This window comes from Tetrao urogallus (genome assembly GCF_951394365.1).
Source record: "Tetrao urogallus genome assembly, chromosome: 1".
In the NCBI taxonomy this organism is placed as follows: Eukaryota; Metazoa; Chordata; class Aves; order Galliformes; family Phasianidae; genus Tetrao; species Tetrao urogallus.
In genome coordinates this window covers 109,897,771-109,914,429 of record NC_136813.1, presented here as the reverse complement: position 1 = coordinate 109,914,429, position 16,659 = coordinate 109,897,771, and the positions used below count along the sequence as shown (strand labels likewise).

General features: G+C 35.4%; 1 protein-coding gene across 4 annotated transcripts in view; it reads left to right on the top strand.

Annotated features, from left to right (window-relative positions):
* TBC1D23 (TBC1 domain family member 23) overlaps positions 1-16,659 on the top strand; it is a gene marked incomplete at both ends in the record, with an annotated part of 28,679 nt that overhangs the window by 8,578 nt on the left and 3,442 nt on the right. Inside the window, 13 exons of one of the 4 annotated variants that reach the window (XM_079546652.1) lie at positions 68-272; positions 1,444-1,567; positions 3,522-3,646; positions 3,759-3,802; positions 4,980-5,083; positions 5,647-5,769; positions 6,796-6,888; positions 9,087-9,257; positions 9,481-9,523; positions 10,236-10,345; positions 11,028-11,170; positions 12,359-12,403; positions 15,102-15,190. In XM_079546652.1, the coding sequence (XP_079402778.1) occupies positions 68-272; positions 1,444-1,567; positions 3,522-3,646; positions 3,759-3,802; positions 4,980-5,083; positions 5,647-5,769; positions 6,796-6,888; positions 9,087-9,257; positions 9,481-9,523; positions 10,236-10,345; positions 11,028-11,170; positions 12,359-12,403; positions 15,102-15,190 (1,419 nt within the window). Of the gene's footprint in view, positions 1-67; positions 273-1,443; positions 1,568-3,521; positions 3,647-3,758; positions 3,803-4,979; positions 5,084-5,646; positions 5,770-6,795; positions 6,889-9,086; positions 9,258-9,480; positions 9,524-10,235; positions 10,346-11,027; positions 11,171-12,358; positions 12,404-15,098; positions 15,191-16,659 lie in introns of all 4 variants that reach the window. The other 3 variants (XM_079546651.1, XM_079546654.1, XM_079546653.1) reach the window with 3 other exon arrangements.

Sequence of the window (16,659 nt, the reverse complement as noted above, 5' to 3'; positions counted from 1 at the left end):
TATGAACTAAATGTATTCAGTCTTTGAAAAGCCATTAACATGGTTTGTATTTCTGTGCTTATTTCAGACCGGTTGTCTGTGCCAGAAGACGAGAAGTCAGTATTGCTTTTGGACATTGAGTCTGTTATTACTTTTTACTGTAAATCACGCAATGTTAAATACAGTTCTTGCCTTGGTTGGATACATCTCCTCAGACCTCTGGTTCACCTTCGATTGCCACGCAGTGATCTGTACAACTGCTTTTATGCTATCATGAATAAATACATTCCAAGGTAAAATGCTTTCTTCTGTCTGTATGCTATTTTTAAGGGCATTAGAAGTATTTTGTGATGGAATGTGTATGTTGGTATGGACTACAGAAGCGTTGTTTTTAGCAGTGTTGTCAGATTCTCTGATATGTTGATAAATTGAACCATTTTTCAATGCCTGTTGGTTATAAATTCTTGATCAGGTGGCTTGTTTTTCTTATTCCAAGCTGGGTATGCTGTTGAGAGTTGATTACTGCAGAAAATACCAAGGGAAAAAGAAATCGAAAAAATGCTTGGGAAAAACTCAAACAGGGCTGCTTTGCTGTCACTAGAAATGTTGGAAGGTTCTTTTTGAAGTTATTTTTGGATATATATCCATCCCTAATGTTAAAATGTGGTAAGGAATTAGTGACTGACTTGAATAATTGACCATATTAGCCATTCAAACAAAATGATTTGCAAGTGTAGAATCTTATGCTAAATTCGGTAATAGAACATTATTCTTGTCACATTTTTTGTCGTTAACTTAATGGGAAATCAGAGATTGCGTGATAATTTCCAGAAAGAATCTCCACATGGAATTTGCTATGAATATTTCCCTGTCACTAATGTAGATGTACTTTTGTTTAAGGAAGTTAGGTTGATAACTGTATGGAGATTGGTGTATCCCATTCCACATATGCTTACTTAATGTTTTGTAGCACTTGAGATTTGTTCTTAATGCCTTATTCACACCCGCTTCTTCATTCTAAATAGTACTTTATTTCCTGCCTGATGAATTGACATTTCACTGTTAGTTGTGTGCAGAATTACCACCTTTTAAAATTCCATTGGCTGCTGTATTAGAATAATACTGTTTTGAGCTCACAACACTGGGTTAACTATGCAATGTTTATTTTGATATTTCAATCTTTTTAATACTGCAAATATTTGAGAAAGGGTGTAATACAGAAGTATTAAATTCTTTCTCCTGCCTTATCAGCATAGTGGTTTTTTGGTATCTGTAGGTCCTTTTTGTTTTGGTTTGCTTTTCCTGAATTTTATGAGGTATTTTGGTTTCATGGTTAGCGCTTGTAAATCACAAGAACTATGCTGGAAATTACATTATCAGAGCTGATAAAGAATTGCTACTTTAAGTCTGATGACTGAAATTTTATTGGAAAGGTTCACGATTATTTTCACTGCTTGTTTTCAGGGATTGTTTTCTGAAGGGAAGACCATTTCACTTATTCAGGTTGCTTCTTCAGTACCATGAGCCTGAACTCTGCTCCTTTCTTGATACTAAGAAGATGACACCGGACTCATATGCACTCAACTGGGTAATAAAGTGAAAGTAGGGAAACATAATGAAAACTAAATTTATCTTGCACTGAAATATACCTTACTAGTTTAGCAAAGAGCAGTACAAGAGATTACAACTTCGTAAATTGAAATAAATTACATAGCATAGTGTGGGCTTCTTTGTCTTCAGTTGTGTGATGCAAGGTGTAAGATCTTGTAAACATTACGTTTTTATTGTTCTATATGTTGACAGAGCCATTTATGTTAGGAACTATGTGGAATAGCTATGAATGAGAGCAACCAATACGGTCAAAATATAAGCAATTATAATGTTTGACATTAGTTTTTAGAGTGGGTTGTTGTATAGTTGTAGATATGGAGAAATATCAGCATAACAGATCTTTCAGAATAAGCTTTCTAATTGTTTTAAGAATGTCCATTCCAACAGATAAATTTTACTACCTAGTACAGTGCTACAGCATACAGCTGTTATGCCTTTTAGAGCTTAGACATACATATATTTCACCCTTCAAGAATCATCACATGTTCCAGTGTTTCTTGGCATCATCAATAAAATCACATGATATAGGACTTGCAGAACATAAATTGAAAGAAGGCTTCATTACTGTCTCATGATCTTTTCCATAGTCTTCTGTCTTTGGCTTTACAAAATTTTTTGTAATTCCATTCACTATGTAAGTTAAAGAATAACGTATTAAACTACAAGGTTAGGATTTTGCTTGATTGTTTGTGTTTAAAAAGACTTTTTAGGCTGTTACCAGTTTTAATATTAAAATATATCCAGAAATCATTTTGTATTCTCTGGCCTTTGGCCAGTCGTGAATCTTCAAAAGAGGAATTGAGTCTACTGGGCCTACCTCCTTTTGTATATTTTTCCCTAGTAAACAGAAACTTCTTTAAAGTTGTTTATTAAAAGTAGAGTGATTTATTAGGAAAAACATCTTCTGTTTGAAAGGACGTAGGGAAATGAGCTAATGTTACTGTCTCTCTCAGTGTCAGGCTCTCTGATGTACAAGTTTAGAGAACAATCGTAAATCTTATTTTATATAATTACATTGAAACTCACTACAAACTTTATATAGAGCTTTCTCCAAGTGTAGAAATTCATAAGCAATATTCAGAGGCCTGTTGTGTCACTGTTCAGAGACATGCTGACTTCAGTGGTGTTTGATGCTGGAAGCATGGAAATATTCCATGTTAGTGTATTAAGGCAGCTAACTAAGCTTTTGAAAGCTGTTATTTTGTTAATACCAATTTAAATGTAACAGAAAACTCAGTAAGATGCCAATGAAGCCAGTTGGGATACATTTGAATTAGGTGAGATTACAAATTTTATCTGGGATGCATAAAAGGAAATTGCTACCTTCTCTTCTATCCACTTTGAATTTTGCATTTCAGATAGTGTATTTTTAAAAGGGAGCGTGGGAACAGCCAGTTTGTTAAATGGTAATGAAAAGTTTCTGTTGCTTGCAAATGTTCAATTAGTCAGCCCTAACTAATCATAATAGAATGTTAAATAACGTCATCAAACTAATGTACGACAATATTCAATTAGCTTGTTAATTGACTCCTTTTATTCTTGTTTGCTAAGCTACCTGACTAAATGTTATTAGTTTCTTGTAACTGACTTAGCATAGTATATTTGGTTTTGAGTGGCCGTGAGCTAAAGACCATTCCAGTCTGATTGCTGCATCACTGGTTGAGTTTTCTCTGCTTGCAACATAAAGCTGAGTTTGCCTTCCCACAAGGAATATTTATTCACACTAGAGCTGTAGCATTACTGCACTGTTTCCTTAAATATTGTTTTTGAAGCTATAAGTGTGTTTCAGTATGTAGTACAAAGGTATATTTTCACATGTCTTTGTTTGTTTATTTGTTTTCTTTTAGCTGGTTGGTATCTCTTAAAAATCTTATTTTGACAAGACTGTTTCTATGTTTATCTCTTGCTCACAATATTTTCTAAATTCTTAGCTTGGAAGCCTTTTCTCCTATTACTGTTCAACTGAAGTAACTCAGGCAATATGGGATGGTTATCTACAACAAGCAGATCCATTCTTTATTTATTTTTTAATGTTGATCATCCTTGTCAATGCAAAGTAAGTGTACGGTTAAATCTTTGAAACTTTCCATGCTGACATTTACAATTTATTTTTTGTTTCATTTTGGTTTTACTGTCTTAACCTTTGCCTGTGACTTTACTGTTTTCAGAGATGTTATCTTAGCACAGGAATCAGAGAAAGAAGAAATGCTAAGTAAGTATTTCACTTATACATCTACTGGTGAAATATTCACCATATAGCACAATCCTCTTTGTTTATGTTTATTACTAAATAAGTGAATTATCACTTAACTGTTTACCCACTCGTTTTTCTCATTGATACATCCTCTCACATACTAATTTCTTTCTTGTTCTTTTGCTGTGTTACATCTGCCCTGTCCTGTTTTCTTTCATTTCTTTTTAGCACTCCCACACCCAGTTTTCTTCATCAGTTCAGAGTAATTGAAATAATTTGTTTCCAAGCTCAAAACAGCAACTTTCAAATCCTTCTTTAGAACTACTGCAGTTGCATTTTCGTGATTATTATCTTTGTATGCACTTGATCCAGGCTTAATGTGTTGCTCTTTTCATAGCATCACAGAATTGTTTGGGTTGGAAAAGGCCTTAAAGATTACTTAGTCTAACCTTCCTGCTGTGAACAGGAACATCTTTCACTTCACGTTGCTCAGAGTTCCATCTACATTGGCCTAAAACACTTCCAGGGATGAGATATACACAGCTTCTTCCACAGATTGTCCCAGTGCCTCACCACCATTCATTCTCATTCAATTTAAAACCATTTTGCCTTCTCCTGTCACTACTTATCCTTGTAAAAAGTCTATCTCCATCTTTCTAATAAATACTGTTTTGTTTTAATATGATTAATAGAATTTACGTTAAATTTCTTGTGAGCCTATTTCACTACCTTTATATTTTTTTACATGGCAAAACACAATACAATCAATAAACCAGTTCTGATAGCTAAAAATGAGATTGCTCGGGGTTTTGCATCTTAGCTGTATAGTGCAGAACTGCACCCTTGTATCATTCTAGGCAGACAACAGTACAACTTGTAAGTAACCTGTTCCAGAGGGTTTTCTTGTTCAGTCTGTTTTAGGAAAGGCAGCTGACTTAATGTTACAACAAAAACTGAGTGTGGTAAAATTGAACTACTCTGTATCAAAGCCTTGAATTTGTGTCAAATAGGCTTCCTTAGAATGAGGAGTAGTTTCCTTTAGAGAATGAATCAACATTCATGTTGCACTTTATTAAAAAAAATAAAAACTTAAAAAGAGATTCAAATTAAAAAAAAATTAGAAATAACTTAAAATATGGCTCTTCTCTGTCTGAAATAATGATGCACTTACATTGTTTCTATATATATATGTCAGAATTTCTAGAAACTTCACCAGCCAATCTCGAAGTAGAGGATATAGAGGATCTCTTCTCTTTGGCACAATATTACTGTAGCAAAACTCCAGCTTCTTTCAGGAAGGTAATAATAAAGTAATTTTGAAATTCTTTTCTTTTTGGTGACTGAAAACTTCTACCAACAGTATCACATTATTTTATTGTGATATTTTAGGCATCTTTTCCTTATTATTACTCTGGCAGCATTCACTTCTAGAATCTTGGAAAGATAAGAAGTTTAAGCGGAATGTATTGGCAGGAAGCTTCCCTACAGAATTGCTGCTTCATTACCAGTGACCTTGTTTTGCAAACCAGGTTCTTGTAAGAACAGATGAAGTACAAATTCCATGCCGACAATACTGTTTTGTAGCAGACTGCACAGCAGTCTTAGCTGTATTTGTAACAGCAAGCAGAAAACAAGTCACTTACCTGAAGTAAAGCTGTGGTCACATGCTCTGTTCTCGCAGTCCTTCCTTACTCTAAGAAATCCGACTTCAGTGAATTCATGGAATGTATTTGATTATGCGGACAAAATGTGCATATGTTGGGCTTAATATTTTTGATATTGCAAATGTATTTTTACTTTGTGCCTTCACATTTAAAGACAGTGGCTTCGGTTAACTTTTTTTTCCCCTCTTGTCTTTTCAGGACAATCACAGTCTTTTTGGCAGCAGCTTACTGGGCCTCAAAGATGATGACACAGACTTGAGCCAGGCTCTCTGTCTAGCAGTTTCAGTGTCTGAGATTCTTCAAGCGAATCAGCAGCAAGGAGTCAGTATGCTGAATTACTTTTCTCCAATTTTAAGAAAAATAAAGGAATCTCTGACTTCTTCATGTATCAGAAATGCTCTGAGTGCTAACACACAAATAAATATTTGCTATTTCATGAAAAAGTATTCTTGTACTGAAGTTGTCTCCCCTTGTAAATAATCTGTTGACTGCATTACATCTGTTCTGTAGCAACCAGAGGCTACAGCGAAGGGGAACTTAATATAAATGATTTGGACCTGAGGGGTGGATGCTTGAAGTAATTCACTAATTTGAATTCCTTTCCAGATGTAGCTATTGTAGAGAAAAATTTTAAACCCACCACCATTGAGAAAAATGCTGTTTTGAAATAATGGTCTATTGTCAGTGAGCTGCTTAAACACACAAAAAATGGATTCAAGATATTTCTGTGGTAGTTCATTGCAGACATATTTAGATGCAGGGAACAGCACGTAAGACCTCTTCATACCATGCTTGCAATTTTTGAAACCAATACATGGATAATGTTGTAACTAGATTACGGTGTTTCTTGTTCACTGCTGGTATTATGTAGCAGCTTATAGGTCCCAACTGGAAAATGCATGTGTTTTTTCTCCTACTGCAAATAAAGTTATGCATGTACTTATATTATATTTAAGTTATTGGGACATAAATCTATCCATATGTGCTGTGCTTAGTAGAAATGAATTGTTAGATTAGAGCTTCAGAGCCTTCTTGTCTTGTTGCTGCATGTTACTGTATCCACTACATTTATTAAGAGTAGAGGTGAAATAACTGTACTGCGTATTGTACTCTGTGATCTTTTCTGATCTGTAAGCTTGTGTATCAGTGAGAAATCACTATGAAAACGCTGCTGGTCATCTGATAATAGTAGTATGGAGTTCTCCAAAATAGAGTTTTCTGATAGCTAATAGCCCATTTGAAGAAGGTTTGTGAAACTTTGGAATTACTACTAAAATATAGTTGGATTGTGTACATTCCTGTCACAAACTACATGATTTTAAAATTTTTGTAATCTTTCTCTTTCAGGAAGGAGTGAGGTTCTTCGTAGTGGATTGTCGTCCTGCAGAACAGTACAATGCTGGGCACTTATCAACAGCTTTTCATTTAGACTCAGATTTGGTTCGTATGATATTTGTTTCTCTACTGATTTTTGAATCCCAGGTTAAGTGGAAGGAAAGAGGAATGTCTGTCCTGAAAAAACAGCTTGTCTGGACAACTGTAGTCTAGCTGCATTACAACGATTCAAAACTAAAGACAACTGGTGGTACCATCATTTTACTGAGAAATGTAGTCCTTTGAGACATTGGAATGTGGGATTCCAAACTTCCTGGTCTCTGGTGAGAATTGGCAACTCGTAGAAGCAAAAGTCTAGACATTGTTGGAGAAATCATCTCTTTTTAGCACTGCAGTAGCCTGGTCATAAGAAGCACACGTCCTGAAAATGGTGTGGTTGCTCCTTTAAAATGCTGGCAAATAGCATGAGAGAGGAAGTGCATTAATCTTGGGACTGAGATGTACTATAGACTAATTACTTTATTAAAAATTTTGCTGTAGTTTCTATTTGATTATGAATTTCTAATTGAACATTCAATCATACTTCTATCATTTTTCCCCAAATCACCTATGCTTCATTTCTGTTTTAACCCTCTGCTGTTTCATTCCATACTGCTTCCATGAATGCTCTGAATTAATTTTTCTTTACGTATGGCACAACAAGCTGTTTTACCTTTCTCAGTTAAGGAACACAATCCTGCCTCTAGTATCTTAATCTCTGTAGTTAAGATACTGTATTATTTGGTATGATTTGCACAAGCATAAATGTTTAGTGTTTGGGGTTTTAACTTAGATAAAACATTATTTAGGAAGAACTTTCCCAGCAGTACATGACAGTGTTTTTTTCTAGACTTAATTGAATACCAGATTCAATAAAGTAAAAATAAGCATTATAAACTGCTAATGAAGCTTGTTAACATATGGGGGAAAACATCCACAAAAGTAATTTTTAAATTGGACATTATTGGTTATTGCATATTTAAGTTACTCTGTAGAACTGTGTGTCAGTTGACGTAGATAAGATCTATTGCAAATCATGCTGCATGAAGGTTGCCATGAAGGTTGCCAGGCTCACCTGTATTCTTAGAAATACAGTGTGAGGAAAAAATTACAGAGAATAATCTTTGAGACAAAAAACCATTCATGGAAATTCAGTGCCTTTTGTGTATTTATATATATTGTATTTGGATGTGGTGCTCAGGGACATGATTTAGCAGAGGGTTGTTAGAGTTAGGGTAGTATGGTTAGGTTGTGGTTGGACTTGATGATCTCTAAGGTCTTTTCCAACCTGAGCAATTTCATGATTCTATATGCAAAGAAAATACAGTTTGCTTTAGGGAAAGACTGTGGATAAAAACACAGGCAGTTTTAGATAGGTGCTAAATTTTACTGCATGCTCTAAGTTATAAAGCACCAGCACTTGGTTCTAGGAAACCCTAGTTAAAATTCAGGCAAATGTACTGATGGCTACCCCACGTGCTTTGTAATTCTTCTTTTAATCCAGTGTAAAAGCTAGGTAAGGATGATGTTTTCCCCTGTAAATCCAGTTACAAATCAACATTTCCTCATTAATTTGATTAATTGCCTTCCTCATAATAGCAGGCAGAAATTTCAGATGTATCTAGAATGTCCACGTTTCTCCATCTCTTTTGTGTAGCAGTGCATTGCATTTGCGTGCATAATAGGCCTTCGGGAGACCACAGCCTTAACTTTTTGAAAGTACTAAGAAATCCAGGTATCTCCTTGTATTTCTGATCAGCTTCTTTCCCTAAATCTTGATAGGGCAATGAAAAAAAGCTCTGCAAAGAGACAAGAGGAGAATCTTACTGGCACCTGTAAATTCTAAGTATTTTAAAGGCTTCCAAAATGGCAAAGTTAGAAAGTGCTGTACTTGATCATATAGAAGTAACAGAAATCAGTTTCTCTGACATATTGCCAGCTTACTGCAACATAAAAGTTGCAAAGACTTTTTTTCCATCATTATTTAGTGTCTGCTATTAAAATAAGCTGAGGTACTGAAGTTGTATTTCTTTCCTGGGGAGTGCAGTGAGGGGAAAAAAAAGGACCATTCTCCATGTTCTTTAGGAGGAAGGAGGTCTGGGTTGAGCTGTCTGATGTGTGTACGTCTGTCTGTCTGTCCAGTAAAGTGCTGATGCTGCATTGTTTGTGCTCAACAAATTACAACCATTTTCAAAGTCTGTATCTTTTCACAAGTTGTGTTGCAGTATGTTAGTGTCAAACAGACTTTCTTGTGCATTCCACAGATGCTTCAAAACCCATCAGAGTTTGCACAGTCTGTGAAATCCCTATTAGAAGCACAAAAACAGTCTATTGAGTCTGGCTCTATAGCTGGTGGGGAACATCTCTGCTTCATGGGAAGTGGCAGGGAAGAAGAAGATATGTATATGAACATGGTGCTGGCACACTTCTTACAGGTACAACTAAATTACTGCTGATTTTAATAGTTGAAATAAAGTTTATCTGTTTGTATGATTGATACTAAATGACAGAATTTTTTCCCCTTCAAATATGAACTGTTTTAACATTATTTAGATTTTGTGGTGATTTTTTTTTAAACAAACCTGCATTTGATTGCCATGCTTGCAAAACTCTATCCAAGGATGTTTTCTTCAGCCAAAAATATATTTTCTGTTGCAGAAAAATAAGGAGTATGTAAGCATAGCCAAAGGAGGATTTATGGGTAAGCTTATTAATAACAACTTTTGTATTAATATTATCTTAAGAAAACAGGGTATCTTAATGTTGTTGATATTTTTATTAGCCTTCAGCTAGAAATCACTTAAATGAATGGCAAATTTGTTTCATTTGCCAGATTTATTATTTGCTCAGGTCTGCATTTAAACATGTATGGATAACTGTTACAGTGTACCTGCATTTCTGATTGGTGCAAAATTAGGGTAGAAAGTAGGGGAAATTTTCTCATCCAAGTGTTCATTCCCTGTGTTTAGTCTCTGCACACTGCAGATCCGTGTGAAGATGCTGCTTAATAATTATTGTGTTTTCTTTAACTGTTAGTTCATCATTTCACAGTTGGTTGCTGGAATCAATCAGTAAGGCTCTACAGCAGTGGGATGTCTATACCATACACGTACAGAGATATTGCTAGTCAATATGTGCAGCTACCTGTAGGATCAAAGCAGTGACTTATTTTTTGCTACTGCTGTATTTGACTTCTTTGTTTTTAAATAGTAACTGTGCTGATGCCTTTTATTACTCAAAAAACAAACAAACAAACAAAAAATAGTTATATTATAGCAGTATCTGTATTTATCTTTAACTTTACTCATGCAGATGGAGCAAAAAATTGTTTCAGATTAGTCTTGGTTATACAGTATTTTTATCTACAGATTAATGCCACTGTAATTCTGAACATTTTAACGGCCTTTTAACAGCCCTTCAGCAGCACTTAGCAGATATCAACGTGGAAGGACCAGAAAATGGATATGGTCACTGGATTGCTAGCACCTCAGGCTCCAGAAGTAGCATAAACTCCTCTGTCGATGTAAGTGAATATTAAGCTCAAGTGATTCAGTGGTTTCAGAGCCATTGAATGTACTGAACTTTTTCTTCAGGCTCCTCCTTTTTACGTGTGAAGTGCATTACTGCATGTCACAATTGTTCTCAGATGTATGTTTAATTTCAGACTTTATTCAGCTCTAGTTGGAGGTGACCTAAAGATTCTTGTCCTCTGGAAAGGAGGAGCCTACTTATAGAGAGGAACTCTCTAGGAGTTCAACAGAGTATAAGTAGTCATTCTCCAACAGAGTATAAGCAATGGGCAGTGCTCTTCTTGGCTTCTTTTCACTCTGGGAATAACATACTCCAAAGCTGGCTTACAGTTTCATAGGAAAGCTCACAGTTGTCTTTTCTCTACAGCTAATGTGTTAGACCTAGAACTTGGCTTTTGATTTCGATGCAATTTGGCACAAATGGAATTCCTTTTCTATTTTTCATATATAATGCTGATTAATAGGGTTTGTTAGCTTGCTTTTTCAGGTTTTTAGTTCAGACCCACGTTGCTGTTGTCATTTGATAGAATTCAAAAGAACGTGTAATGCTGTTGTTGATGTTCTGTTGAGTTAAATATCTTGCAGTCTGTTTTGTCTCTTAAAGAAAACAGGACCCCTAATTAAATTGCCCGATTTTTTTTAAACGATTAATCCTGAGAAGAGTTACTTTTACAGGGTGATTCTCCTAATGGTTCAAGTGATGGAAAGGGAGTCAAGTCCTTGGTGAATAAAATGACAGTTGCTTTGAAGACTAAATCTGTGAACGTGAAAGAAAAAGTTATTAGTTTCATTGAAAATACATCCACTCCAGTGGACAGGTGGGTCATTTATATCTCACTACGATTAACAGTGAGGAATGCCACCTACTTCAGGTGGCCATTTTGTAAATGTGAAGACAAAAGTTACCTTATAGTTTCAGCCTTTAGATTTCACACTGCCTGCCCCCTCACAGTTTTACCACTGATAGAGCTTGTTGTGCTGCCTTAGAAATTGCAAGGCCACTGTGAGTAACCTTTTCTTTTGCATGTTTATCTAAAATTTGTCACTATGTGATTAGTTTGAATTACTGTCATACATTTTCTATCTTCAGACAAAAAGTTGAGAACGATTTCACTATTTTGGTGAAATACTAACTCTAATGGAATGGGTAATGAAAGAAAGATTCTGGACGTATTTCTGTTGTGTTGGGTTTTTTGGGGGTTGGTTGGTTGTAATTTCTTACTACCCCATCCAATCAAGTTGAGGATGAAAATTTTTGAAGATAGCAATTTTCAAGTGCTGGTGTAAATGTAATTTTTAAACCACAAATCAACTCTTGTTCATTTGTTCATCTGCAAGTAGAAATGGGAATGAGAACAGGCAAGCATGTTAAAAGACACTTTCAAAGTATGAAGTCTTCTTTCTAAATACTTACCTTAAATAGATTAAAAAATAGCAGCTCTCATCTGAAGTTTTAATTGAATAGTCTGTTTCAGAATTCTTTCAAATTCAGCCCTTGGAGTTGTATATGGCAAAGACATGAGTATTCCAGAATCTCACAGAGGTAGTGTTTGCTTGATAGCAGGAATTAAGGCATAGGTCAAGCCAACAGCAGTTTTTTGGTAGTTGTGCATTTAATTAAATGTACAGATTGTTGCTGGTGCGTTAGAATTATATTTTTTTAACTGTTCACAACAGGAAGCAAAAACTTCTTAAATCACATTTGTCTTGTGAAGAATTTTGTCTTTTGTCTTGTGAAGAATTCCAGTAGGACACACATTTATATAAAAGCCACAGTTAGCATTAAGGAATATGTTGTTAATAACATTTTTACAGATTTCTTTACCTCATGGCTAGCTGTCACGAGGAATTGCTTAATTTCTTTATAAACAGTCTCTTGAGAGAGATACATTGCCAGTATAGAGCATTTCCATTGCTTCTCCAGGTTTTTCCCTTGAACTTTTTTTTTTTTTTTTTTTTTTTTTTGGTAATTCTTTTGTTCTGTCCTCTGCCCCAATTTGCTATAGAATACCTTTCAATATTCCGTGGCCAGACAGAGCAAGCCTGGAGCGGTAAGCTTGAGAATTCAGCAGTCTGACTAAAACCACCCTTGTCGTATTTAGCATGGCATTGCAATATTTGTAAGCATTGGTTACACTGACAAAATTGCTCAGATGTTTTCATGTTAATTCAGTGGGTTTAAATCTATCAAAGCTTTTTACAAGTACTACTCTGGGGACTAGAGGAAGAAAAGAGTGCATTGGAAGTGCTTTCTTCTCTTGGGTTCTGCTCTGTTACTCCCGTTTTCTTCCTCATGGTGGCTTTCTGCAGAACAATTTTTTTTCTGTTTATTTCTAGTTATTATATTTTATAAATGACATGTACTAGTGAGACACCAGGAACAGGTACTGATGTTACTGAAGGAGTTGTGGCCTCAGAGAGACTGCAGCTACAGAAACGATTTGCTTCAAATTATTCATAAAGTATCAGAACTTCAGGAGATAGACTTACTCTGTAAGGAGCCCATTCTGAAATTCTGTCTGTCAATTTGGAATTTATGTGCTTCTTACACCTCAGCATGCACTGACAGAATACACTGATAGAACCAGAAGTACTCATTACTGGGAAAGGGAAAATGCTGAGGTAATAAGTAAACGTGCCTTAAACTTTCCCTCATCTTATTCACGTAACTACTGCATCTCACACAGAAGTGGAGTGCCCTCACATTTGCCAGATATATTACCTCATCGTTATTTCACAAACCACAAACGTGGCTTTGTGGTAAATGGAGGATTTCCACAGCTGTACACGCTTCCACAACTCGTGCATAATCACTTAGGAACTTTGCTTATGCTTTAGGAACATTGTGTTACAGCTTTTTGCCCTCATGGACTGAAAAGTACTAAGATTGGTGCCAAAGGGATTAATGGAGAATTAAAATGCTTTTTGAATTCTCAACAATTTTGGTCCACTGCTTTCCAAGTAGATTGCACGTACTTGAAAATAATGTTTGCCTGTGGGCAAAACCAATAATAATGCTAACCAGTATCCTTTTACAAAAATAATTAAAGAAGTGCAGCTGTCCCAGTAGCACTTTACATATTCTGTTAATTTTAGAAATCCTAAATATTGTGGAAATTTTTACACTCGTTTTGTTGATCAGTTTTTAGGATGCTTTAAAATGCTCTTTCATTTCTCATCTTGACTAACGTTGCTCTTTACCAATAAGACCTTCTCTTAAATCTTCCCTGTGTAATCCAAGTCAACATGACTTAAATGTGTTTCTTCTCACTCAATTGGTTATGTATTCCTAAAACAAGTCCATGTTTACAAAAATGTACGTAAAGAAACACTGCCCTCTTGAATTGTCAGTGTCATTGATGCTTATTGTCTTAAGCACTAATTAGCATGTTTCTGTATGTTTATTTTTTGTTGTTGTTGTTGTTGTTTTTTGTAGAATGCATTTTTTCCTATTAAACATTTCCTTGTTTTGTCTACACTGATAAGTTTTAGTCACAGAAAACACAGATTGCTTTTTTAAACTTTCAAATTTGCTTTCAAATATATATAAATACAGAGCGTCAAATGCATTAGCATTTGTTTCTGTATTACTGGAGAGGTGGCCTTCATGACTTGGTTCTACAGTAGCGTGTAAACAAGTGTGTGAACATACTCAGAACAGGAACCAGGTGTTATAGTTGATAGGAAATGTAGATATTGTGGAGAAAAAGTTATAGAAATTACAAAGGGAGAAATGGACAGATGTGTTTTGGGGTGATGGTTTTTGTTTTGAACTGTTACGCGTTGCCTGTTATAAAGGCAAAAATCATGAATTTTTGGGCATTGTTGTTTTGGTATTGTTTTTGTTTGTTCTTCGGCAGTTGCACATTTGGAGGCTTTCTGAACACCTTAGGTTTTCTCCTATTAGTTTCAAGTATTTCTCTGCAGTTAATCTCCAGAACCTTTAACACGGCAGCTGTGACTGTCTTCACATTACTTTGAGCTGGAGCTTTAAGCTGTCTCAGTTGGTAACTGCAGACACCTTAAACATTAAAACTCAGTTCTGTTTGCTTGTGTGATTTAACATCATCTGTAGAAGCAGATTTAAATGTGATTTTGAAGTCAGTATCTGTGCAGAAATCCCAGTGATGCTGAGGTTAGCAGTAGGCATTGCTTGACTAAAGATTATAGGACTGGACTCATTGAGGAAGCAATCCTGACAGGAACTCAGAGTTCACACTACAGTGAATGCTTTACAATATTCCCCCTTTGAAATGGTTAAGCTATTTCATCTTTCTGAAGAGTGACTATTTACTAGAAAAATGAACTTCTAGTCTTGCTAATTAATAGTCTTCATCTGTTCCTCCATCCCAATTTGGCACTTTCTTTCATAAACCTATCCTTGATGTTCAGAAACACTTCAGATTGAACTCAGGAGTTCCATGCTTGAAAATTCATAGCATGTCTTCAGTTTTCCAGTCTCTTAATGTATTTTGTCACTTGAGAAGGTGATCAAAAGTTCTTTCTAAGCATTTATTTTACTTTGTTACAGTACTGAGCCTTGCCAAATAACTATGAAATACAGGCTTTCACTAACCAGAATGCTTGATGGGTCGACCTTCCTTGTAGGCTTTATGGAAACTTCTCTTTTTCAATTGCACGTTGTGTTTACATTTTGCTAGTATGTTTTGATAGGATTCATACCATCAGTTTGAAGTTGTCTTCTTCCCATCCATCCAATGTCCCTTCCTCCCTTTTCATTGCCAGCAGACATGTCAGCAGCAGTGACAGAGTAGGAAAACCTTACCGTGGTGTGAAACCAGTATTCAGCATCGGAGATGAAGAAGAATATGACACTGGTAAAGCAGACAATTTTCCTCTTGCTTACATAAACATGCTTAGACATTAAGTGTCCATAAGTCAGAAGGTGCATATTGTACATCTTTGTCTTACAGTATGACATTTTTCCAAGTATTATCATTGATCATGGTTGTTAATGCTGATTTTATTTTTTTATCCACTTGAAAAATTATAGGCAAAAGTGGAACACACATCACAAGTAGCCATTCTGTGCCCAAACAAATATCTAGACTAGGAATTGTTGACTTGAAAATGAAATAATTTAGGAAGATAAAGAAAAGAGATTTATAATACCTGGAGTTGTTTAAATGATCACTTGTTTTCTTCTATAAGAATTGGGAAGGAGCAAAATGAAGCAAGCTTTAACAATAACAAGATACTTCTCCAAATCCCATATAGCTAAGTTTAAGTTTGTGCCATTCTTTATCACAAAATATTATGGATGCTCAGAGCCTATATGGTTTCAGAAAACCAGGTCCTAGAAGATTAATTGCCTGGGACATACCTACTGTAATGTCTTTTAGCTAATTTCTACTCAATTTGCTCTTAAAAGCACTATTAGACTCGAGTAAGAAGAATCACTGCAATGATCTGAATAAGCCAAGTCAACACATGCAGAGAAATGTGTTATTTTTAGTACAGAAGAGTGCAAAAAGTGAAACTAATCTCTTTTTTGTGAAGTTTTGATGTGGTTTAGGCATTTTTGTTTGGTTGGGTTGTTTTAATAGTTAAATAACTACAATCAGCTAAAATTGCAACTTGCTCAAAGAGGCCCTGCTTGAGCCTAGGGGTTGGACCAGATGACCTCCAAGCAGATGTTTGTCCTGACCTCGGCCTTTATGTGATTCTATGGAATGAGGGTGGGTTTTGTCTCATTCCTTCCAACTTCACAGTTATTTTTCCATGAGAACCTTTTCAAGCGTGTGTTTATAATTCTGAAAGAAATAATATAACTAAGTGTAGAAAATTGGCACTTTAAAAAGGGACACTTTAATAAGTTGTCCTTGGAAGTTAATTCTGGGGGTATCTTCTATGTACATCTTCTAATACACTTCAGTGCTTCAGATAAGTAGATTGATTTAATTCTTCTAATATAGCACCAAAAGTGCTGTTTAAATGTAATCATCATATTAAGACATAAAAGCAGTACTTTACAACTTGTAGAAAATGTTAGGCTGATTTGGCTGTTGTCCAGCCAGTGGTAGAACAATAGGTTTATGATAGGTCAAATGCAAGCAATTAATAGGAAAGGGACAGAATAAAACTGAGGTCATTCTGTCTCTGTATAAACCTATTGTTCTCCTACACATTGAATATTGTGCATCTTGATCCTCTATCAGAAATAATGTGCTTGAACAGGAGAAGGTTCAGAGGGAGGTAGCAAATGTGAGGACAAGTGTGAAATGGCTTTCACATTCAGGCATAATTGAATATATTAGAACTTTTGTCCTGTAAAATACTCAGCTTA